The 10,890-nt window shown below is 30.1% G+C and overlaps 1 protein-coding gene across 1 annotated transcript; it reads left to right on the plus strand.

Moving 5' to 3' along the window:
* Positions 1-6,440: 6,440 nt before the first annotated feature.
* LOC139900654 (probable receptor-like protein kinase At2g23200) lies at positions 6,441-6,995 on the plus strand. Its single transcript, XM_071883417.1, has one exon. The coding sequence runs from the start codon at positions 6,441-6,443 to the stop codon at positions 6,993-6,995; it is 555 nt and encodes a 184-aa protein (XP_071739518.1).
* The last annotated feature ends 3,895 nt before the right edge of the window (positions 6,996-10,890 follow it).

The raw sequence follows: 10,890 nt of genomic DNA on the forward strand, positions 1-10,890 counted from the left end.
ACTTATTAATGTGAAATTTAAATATTCCTCGGGTATTACCTACCCGTTAAAATATTTTCACCATTAACACTTTGTACAAAAGAATTTTTAATTACAATCCTTATGAAAACATATGTACATATATATTTTCTTCAGATGTAATCATGGATTTAATGAGTTAATATGATATTAAATTCATTTGGTTTTTGGTTAGAATTAGAATGAATAATCCCTAAATCTTTAGAGACTACATAATCGCCATGAAGAACGAAGATGATTGATGTAGAACGATAAGTAGTATGATGATTACACTCGAGGTACAGAATGAGATATTGAGGCATGGATTATTGATGGTATTGGTGCTCTTATTGATGGTATTGTTGGTGCCGGTGATGTTGCTGAAGCTGGTACATTTTGCACCATATTCTCCGAATTGATTATTCGAGCGCGAAGTTCGTTGACTTATTACTTCAGGATGATTGTCGGTCGGAACGAGCGGATGAATAAGGTTTAGAATCTGAGTTATAATATAATCGTGGCGAGATATTCGGGAAATGAGGGTGAAAATGGTGTTACTAACAGATTCGCCGGTAAGTGCTTCAGGTTCTTCATCAAGAGGTGAATTCGGTTAGTGGAAGGGATCGCCGTCTGCGCGTCTCCATCGATTAAGTCGACAACGAACCCATCAGATGAATTGGGGATGGATGATTGGTTGATTCATTCTGGTGACACTGCTTTCGGAGCTTAGGTGAAACTCCATATTGGAATAGCTGTCGGAATCCGAGGAATTCGATCTGGTTGAGTGATTCATCTCGTACGATTAGATGAATGATTTTCGATAAGAAATAGATTATAGGATGTAGATTAGTACCCTGCAATACATAATTTACATATGCATATATAATACTAAAATCCCATAAGTTACGGAGGAATCTACGGAAGCTGTCAAGCAAAGGTAACAATAACAGATACGCTAAGATATGAATTTTGTCTATACACTATTCGTGCAATCGATGCAGTAAGATGTGTCTAGACTAAGAATGATAAGCAAGTGATTCTCTAAGAATGATAAACAAGTAATTTTCGACAAGAAATGATAAGCAAAACTTTTGACATGCAGACACGGTCGAAGTCCAGACTCACTAATGCATCCTAACGACTATCAGTTAGACACACTAATGCAAGACCCAGTTCGCTAAGACCACCGCTCTGATACCAACTGAAAGGACCCGTCCTAATCCATCCGGACGAAGTCCGTATCGATTATAAACGATTCACAATAGTTGATTACATCGCGAGGTACTTGACCTCTATATGTTACATTTTACAAACATTGCATTCGTTTTTGAAAAGACAATATTTCATTACATCGAAAGTTGACGGCATGCATTCCATTTCATAATATATCTAACTATAATTGACTTAATATTAATCTTGATGAACTCAACGATTTGAATGCAACGTCTTTTGAAATATGTCATGAATGGGTCCAAGTAATATCCCTAAAATGAGCAAATGCACAGCGGAAGATTTCTTTTATACCTGAGAATAAACATGCTTTAAAGGGTCAACCAAAAGGTTGGTGAGTTCATTAGTTTAACATAAATAATCATTTCATAATTTTAATAGACCACAAGATTTCATATTTCCATTTCTCATAAACATACGTCCCATGCATAGAGACAAAAATATCATTCATATGGATTGAACACCTGGTAACCGACATTCACAATATGTACATAAGAATATCCCCATCATTCCGGGATCCTCCTTCGGACATGATATAAATTTCGAAGTACTAAAGCATCCGGTACTTTGGATGGGGCTTGTTGGGCCCAATAGATCTATCTTTAGGGTTCGCGTCAATTAGGGTGTCTGTTCCCTAATTCTTAGATTACCAGACTAAAAAGGGGCATATTCGATTCGATAATCCAACCATAGAATGTAGTTTCGATTACTTGTGTCTATTTCGTAAAGCATTTATAAAAGCAGCGCATGTATTCTCAGTCCCAAAAATATATATTGCAAAAGCATTTAAAAGGGGATTAATGAAACTCACCTAATGTATTTTGTAGTAAAAATACATAGAACGACATTGAACAAGTATAGGGTTGGCCTCAGATTCACGAACCTATATCATTTATATCTTTATTAATACACATATTCGCAATCGAACAAATTTATTTATTATATCTTAATTTATATATTATATATTTAATTTTTATGTATATATTCATAATGGTTAATATTTATATAGTTATATTAATATATCCATATTTGTATATATAATTGTTTAATGTTATATTTAAAATCAATGGTTTGTTATTTGTATATATATTTATATAAATAATATTAATAGGTTTGATAGATATAGTTTTGCGAAATTTTAATATAATTATAGTATATGTAACTAATATATTTTATGTACAAAATATTTATCTACTTAAAATGATAGTTTTGATATTAATGATTTTACTAATGATAATAAGAATAGTTTTAATAGTAAAGATAATCTTATTATAAATGATAATTTTAATACAATTGTTAATTTTAATACTTTAATAATAATAATAATAATAATAATAATAATAATAATAATAATAATAATAATAATAATAATAATAATAATAATAGTAATAATAATAATTATGATATCTATATATAAAAAAAAATACTTTTACTAATAATGATATTAATAATGATAATCATAATGATAATAATAGTTATACTTGAGTTATATACATATATTTATATTTTTATCTTTGTCACTTGTAACTTAATTCAAATTTTTAGTCATTTTTAATATAATATTCGCTTTCATGAACTATCTTTTACTATACTTATTTTTATTTCATACAATAAATTTAGTCATACGTTTGTTAAATTTACTTTCTTACAGTCACAAAGATATATTCCTAATACTTCAATAATTAATTCATAATCATACTCATAGTTAAAATAATAATGTTTAAGGATAATACTATTAATTCTAATAATAATAATAACAATAATCATAATAATAACAACAACAACAACAACAATAACAACAACAACAACAACAACAACAATAATAATAATAATAATAATAATAATAATAATAATAATAATAATAATAATAATAATAATAATAATAATAATAATAATAATAGTTTTGATATAGAAAACAACCTCAATATTGCTTTTAAAAAAAAGTTGCCTCCTGCAGGGATCGAACCTAAGACCTCTCGAATACCGTCAACACATCTAAACCAGCTGGGCTACAGCCCATTTTCTAATATATTACAGAATCTAATACTATTTAATCTGAGTTCTTAAGTGGTTACTTCTCCTTCTTCAAACTCAGTCGACCCAATTCCATTCGGTATCCATCAAATTGAGTTGTCCAAATTATATAGACTTTAAAACATAAATATTTAGGATAGGTTTTAGATTAAAACACAATGAAAGAAAGGAAAAAAAAATTACAACACATAATTGTGCTGCTGCTGCACGTCGTAATGAAGAAAAAAAAATATGATGTTGAGGTTTAGAACTTTTTACACAATGTTTATAATACAAAGCAAGTTTCAAATCATTCCTAATATCTTTCTCAAACATCAATTTCAGCAAAAACAACCTATAACGCTCTAATTTGATCGAAGAATAAAAGTTGACTTTTTCTTTCAAAAACTTTGACTTAAAAATTCGACTACGATATTGCGAATTAAAAATTGAAACTTTGCAGATAGGATCACGACTTTAATTAGATCAATTCTGCATTTTTAGATTTTTAATATTGAATCGAAATTGATCTTTTGATTTTTACACTCAAGAACAGAGGTATTGTTTTCTTTAAAAAAAAAACTTGCATTATCAGATATTAATAATCATTGGATTTTGTAACTGATATAAAAAGTGAAGAACCCGTATGATTTGTTTTTCTATTCTTTTTTTTATGAGGGTAATCGATCATTATATTAAGGAAGTAAATGGGTATCGACCTTTAAATGCAGAGACATGAAGAAGAAGTTAAAAAAAAAATAAAAGTTGATACAGATAGTTAACAGAATTAAGACAAGAACAAATTTCACAAACAGTTTGATGGATATAGAGTTGAATTTCGATCAGTGTATCTGCTTTCCATAGATATAAAGTTAAAATAATAAACATATTAAATATAATAATAATTAATAATTTTATTAAATATATTAATATGCTAATATTAATAATAACCATAATAGTAATTATCCTAATAATGATATTACTAATAATAACTTTTAATCATAATAATTAAGATAATAACATTATTAATATTCATAGTATAATTAATAATCATAATACCTAGTTGGATGTTAAAAATAATGATACAATAACAATAATAAAATAAATTACATGTATCATATTTCCTATTTATATAAATTTAAAAATAATAATATTAATAATACTGATGTTAATATTAATATTTATGTTAATGATACTAATGAAAGTAATAATAATAACAACTTATATTATAACTTGTAATTACCTTTAATATATCAATTATTATATATTATTAATTATATATCATTTTTTAATACCATAATATATATATATATATATATATATATATATATATATATATATATATATATATATATATATATTTTGCCTTTTATATATAATCCAATATTTATATTATAATAATTATTTATAGAATTCACACACATTTATTTATAACCTTATTTTAATAATCAATTTATTATCTTGTAGATTATTATATATACCTAATCTTAATGACATATTGTATTTTATTATTTTAATTTATTATGCATACTTGTATTTTTATATATATATATATATATATATATATATATATATATATATATATATATATATATATATATATATATATATATATATATATGTATATATATATATATACATATATATATTTAGTTATTCATTTATACAATTGTTCGTGAATCGTCGGACGGGGTTAAAGGGTAAATGAATACATGGACATAGTTCTAAAGATTTTGAGACTCAATATTACAAACTTTGCTTATCGTGTCGAAACCACATAAAGATTAAGTTTAAATTTGGTCAGAAATTCCCGGGTCATCACAACCGACATTGGACTTATGGCTTACTATCTTGGGATCGAGGTAAAACAAAAGAAAGAAAGAATATTCATATCCCAAGAAGGTTATGCGAATGAGGTGCTCAAGAAGTTTAAGATGATTGACTGCAAGTCAATGAACACACCGGTGAATTGCAATCTCAAATTGTCAAAAGATGATGAAGGATACTTGGTGCACCCAACACAATACAAGAGTTTGGTTAGAAGTCTGAGGTATCTAACCTGCACGAGGCCAGATATTCTCTACGGAGTTGGACTAGTAAGTCGATATATGGAAGCACTTACAATAAATCATTTGAAGACGGCCAAGAGGATACTTCGCTACATCAAAGGTACGATTGACTATGACCTGTTTTATTCGCCTTCTGATCATTTCAAGCTAGTTGGATATAGTGATAGTGATTGGACTGGAGACATAGATGATCGTAAGAGTACGAGTGGTTTTGTGTTCTATATGGGAGACACGGCGTTCACAAGGAGCTCGAAGAAGCAACCCATTGTGACTCTGTCAACGTGTGAAGCCGAGTTTGTTGCAGCAACATCGTGCACCTGTCATGCAATATGGCTCAGGAAGTTACTAAATGAGCTTAAGTTTTTTCAAAAGGAACCCACGGTGATATATGTGGATAACAAGTCTGTGATTGCTCTAGCAAAGAATTCAGTCTTCCATGATCGAAGCAAGCACATCGATACGAAATACCATTACATCAGGGAGTGTGTAACAAATAAAGAGGTGCAGATAAAGTACGCGAAGTCATTTGACCAAGTTGCTGATATTTTCACAAAGCCTCTAAAACATGAGACGTTTCAGAGATTACGGAATATGCTCGGAGTGACGAAATCAAGTTTAAGGGGGGCTGTTGGAAGTTAAACTTGATTTTGGGCTATGTGTTTTGGATATGGGCTTGCAAGTATACAAGTATATGGATCAAGATTGTAGTCCAATATCTAGAAACTTCTTGTAATATCTAGTAGTGAAAGTGAGTAGAAACATCTTGTAAAATATCTAAGATAATATTTAGGAAATATCTAGATAATACTTAGAAAATATCTAGATATTAGTAGATGATGGAGAGTTCTAGACTACTCCATTGAGTAGTATAAATAGAGGGCTTCACCCCTCATTTGTAATCAAGCAAAGCAAAGTAATAAACAAAGCAATTCAATAAGCAATAACAAAACTTTCAAGATCAATCAAACATCTAAATCATCAATCCTCTCTTCCACAAATAATATACATAACCTCCTATTTCTAACACTTTCTAGTCTCAACCATGAAAATATAGTCTCTATTATCGGGTTTTGTGACGAAAATGGTGAGAAGGTTATTATAACCAAGCTAGAGGCCAAGAGAAGCCTCAAGATGTATCTAAGCAATCCAAAGGTGACATGGGTTCAAAGGTTGAAGATATGTATTGGTATTGCGCGTGCATTAAGTTACATCCATTATGAGGATGGACGTAGTTACTCAATCATACATTGTAACATTAACAGATCTACTATATTATTAGATAAGAATTTTGTACCCAAGTTATCTGGTTTTGAATATGCACTCAACCAGTCGGTACATCGGATGGATCTGCAGGTTCTCATTAAGGAAGCTATTGGTACAACAGGGTATATGGACCCATCAATAGAAATGACCGGAGGTGTGACCCACAAGTCGGACATCTACTCATTTGGCGTTGTTTTATGGGAAGTATTATACAGGAGAAAAGCGTTGATTCCTGATGTATTTGATAGGTTTCTAGCTCCACTGGCCAGATTTCATCATGAAAAAGGAACGCTTGGGATCCAACCTGACATAGATGATCAAACAGGTCGGCAATCAGCCAGGACCTTCAGAGCAATAGCATATTCATGCTCAAATGATGAGCGAGAACAACGCCCCGATATGAAATTACTATTACTAATATAACTAATAGACAAAATTTGTCTTATTAGTTATGAATAGTACTATTTAATATTTCATTTTTCACACACCCAACCCCTAACTTTCATTAAAATATAAATCGAACCCCCCATTTTATAGTGCTATTTAAAATTTCATTTTTCACACACCCAACCCCCTAACTTTCATTAAAATACAAATCGAACCCCCCCATTTTATACCTATATTCTAAAATATTATTTATCCCATCACTAACACTAAAAATATTGAATAATAACACTCACCACGCTACTATTGTGCTACTTTTTTTTTTGTCTCAAACGATAAAAAAACAACTTTCATAAAAGGAACAACCCTTCAATGCTATCAAAAGATGTCGAAAAATATTCTTTTTTACAAAATAGATCAACTAACTTAAAAAAAAAAAAAAAAAAAACCCGAACGCTAAAAGAAGCAACTTTCACAAAGGAACAACCCTTCAATGTTAGATGTCGAAATTTTTTATTTTTTTTACAAAATAGATCAACACTTTTTTTTTTAACTCGCATTCAAAAAGGAGCCCCCGGCGCGAAGCGAGGGCTCCACAACTAGTTTATTATCAATGAACTTGAGAAAGCTTTGGACAAACAGCTACAGTATGAAAGTCTTTATGTAAGACCCTCCTCCTTTAATTTTTGTTTCCTTTGCTATCATCATTTTTTCTTATTAATTGATACTTTGCCATTAATATAGTTGATGCATGTTAAGGAATTGTCAAGATATGCGGTTTACATAAAAGTGTTTAGAAGTGGTGGGTCAAAATGGGTTAAAATGTGTTAGATTCTTTTTATTAACTTAAATAGAGTCTAAACTACACTATCGTCCACTTGATTTGCCTTTGTTTACATATAATTCCTAAAACGAATTACCAATTCTTACCTTGCCACATTTTCAGTCCTTGTTAAGTGAGATGGCCAAGTCGTGATCTTTTTCCCTTGTGATTTTTTCATATATATATATTTTTTCTTTCAAACTCAAAAATTATAACACCAAAGGGCAAATTAAAACGTCTTAACCTTGCAAATCGAAGTCATGACTAAATTTATAACCTTGAAAATCGAAGTCATGGTTACTGTGAAGTAATTAATTATTCACAGTGAAAAAAATGACACATTTTGTCTTTTTTTTTTTTTTTGCCTTTCAGAAAAAAATAAAATAAAAAAAATATTCAGAGTGAAAAGTTATATAAAACACACACCAATTTTCTGAATGCTCAACCAAGTAACTAACACTTATATAAGCACTTTTTCATTGGGCTTGGCCTTGGGTTGTACCTATTATTATTGGGCTTAGCCTTGACCCGTTGTCTATCATAGACTTCCATATTTACGTTGATCATGCAAGTTGGAAATAATCAGTCAGTTTTTTTTTTTTTTTTTTAACAGCAAAATTTTATTAATCAAAAGCTAGGCACCTTAGTAAGGTACTAGGGAAACCTATCGCCAAAAATACAACGCTTCACCAATTACAAAGGCTTTTTTAGCCAATCAACCCATGTTACATTAGAATTACCTCTACTTCGCAACCAATTAAAAGCAAATAAACGAATAGAATTAAAAACTAATTCTTTCTTTGCCTCATGTGGATTGAATATCGCCAGATTCCTTGTCTTCCATATATGCCATATTAAGCAAATAATAATGACATATATCTTCTGTTTCATATTCTTTGTAGGCTTGTAGCTAGCCACTCTGTATACCATGTGACCCAATCTATCCAACATCTAAATATAGGCTGTTGAAGATCCAACCAAATCCTAACTTTGTGCCATAAATCGATAGCGAAACCACACTCAAAAAATGCGGCTATTTACAAACCAAGTTCTATGATGTATATAAAGCATAACTTGGAACATAACAAGAATTGAGGGTTCGCGCGTTGCTGCTCTAAGGTTTATGCGATTTTAACGCTAGCTAGCAATTCGCACGACACATTTTACCTGCTGATTTTTGGGGCATACAAACTACAACGACAAACAATTATATCCTACACAACCGACAGTCATTCGTTGACGTACATATCCGAAATTTTAACTACATACAATCATAGGTATTAAAGTTAAGAGTTAAGTTACATCACAAAAGGTTAAGTTTTGAAACCTGCCATCATTTACATTTGGCAGTAGCTAACCATTACAAGCTTCCATTTACACCATGCCAGAGCTTCAAAAAATGACTCAAACACATCCATAATTACAACAAAAGAGTCAAATCCAAAACACCTATCAACATTCTGCCTATACAATCTGGTAATCATCCCATGCGACCTCAAACCTGCGTCTCTAACGGTTAAACACAATCCACACTTCGTCTCCAGGAATATACCCATTTTCATTTGCAAACTTGAGCCACCCTGATGGAAACTGATAGGTTTGGTTTTATTTTGGATGTTTCTGTAGTGACCCGAACTTTTCCATTTTTATATATATTAATTGAGATTGATGTTTACATGATTAAATGTTTCCAACATGTTAAGCAATCAAACTTGTTAAGACTTGATTAATTGAAATAGGTTTCATATAGACAATTGACCACCCAAGTTGACCGGTGATTCACGAACGTTAAAACTTGTAAAAAAACTATATGATGACATATATATGGTTATATATATAGTTAACATGATATTATGATAAGTAAACATATCATTAATTATATTAACAATGAACTACATATGTAGAAACAAGACTACTAACTTAATGATTTTGAAACGAGACATATATGTAACGTTTATCGTTGTAACGACATTTAATGTATATATATCATATTAAGAGATATTCGTACATCATAATATCATGATAATATAATAATTTAAAATCTCTTTTGTTATTATAAATATTGGGTTAACAACATTTAACAAGATCGTTAACCTAAAGGTTTAAAAACAACACTTACATGTAACGACTAACGATGACTTAACGACTCAGTTAAAATGTATATACATGTAGTGTTTTAATATGTATTTATACACTTTTGAAAGACTTCAATACACTTATCAAAATACTTCTACTTAACAAAAATGCTTACAATTACATTCTCGTTCAGTTTCATCAACAATTCTACTCGTATGCACCCGTATTCGTACTCGTACAATACACAGCTTTTAGATGTATGTACTATTGGTATATACACTCCAATGATCAGCTCTTAGCAGCCCATGTGAGTCACCTAACACATGTGGGAACCATAATTTGGCAACTAGCATGAAATATCTCATAAGATTACAAAAATATGAGTAATCATTCATGACTTATTTACATGAAAACAAAATTACATATCCTTTATATCTAATCCATACACCAACGACCAAAAACACCTACAAACACTTTCATTCTTCAATTTTCTTCATCTAATTGAACTCTCTCAAGTTCTATCTTCAAGTTCTAAGTGTTCTTCATAAATTCCAAAAGTTCTAGTTTCATAAAATCAAGAATACTTTCAAGTTTGCTAGCTCACTTCCAATCTTATAAGGTGATCATCCAACCTCAAGAAATCTTTGTTTCTTACAGTAGGTTATCATTCTAATACAAGGTAATAATCATATCCAAACTTTGGTTCAATTTCTATAACTATAACAATCTTATTTCAAGTGATGATCTTACTTGAATTTGTTTTCGTGTCATGATTTTGCTTCAAGAACTTTGAGCCATCCAAGGATCCATTGAAGCTAGATCCATTTTTCTCTTTTCCATTAGGTTTATCCAAGGAACTTAAGGTAGTAATGATGTTCATAACATCATTCAATTCATACATATAAAGCTATCTTATTCGAAGGTTTAAACTTGTAATCACTAGAACATAGTTTAGTTAATTCTAAACTTGTTCGCAAACAAAAGTTAATCCTTCTAACTTGACTTTTAAAATCAACTAAACACATGTTCTATATC

Source organism: Rutidosis leptorrhynchoides, chromosome 3 (genome assembly GCF_046630445.1).
Source record: "Rutidosis leptorrhynchoides isolate AG116_Rl617_1_P2 chromosome 3, CSIRO_AGI_Rlap_v1, whole genome shotgun sequence".
NCBI lineage: Eukaryota > Viridiplantae > Streptophyta > Magnoliopsida > Asterales > Asteraceae > Rutidosis > Rutidosis leptorrhynchoides.

Coding starts and splice junctions, on each gene's coding strand:
- LOC139900654 (XM_071883417.1), top strand. CDS start 6,441: ATGTATCTAAGCAATCCAAAGGTGACATGGGTTCAAAGGTTGAAGATA.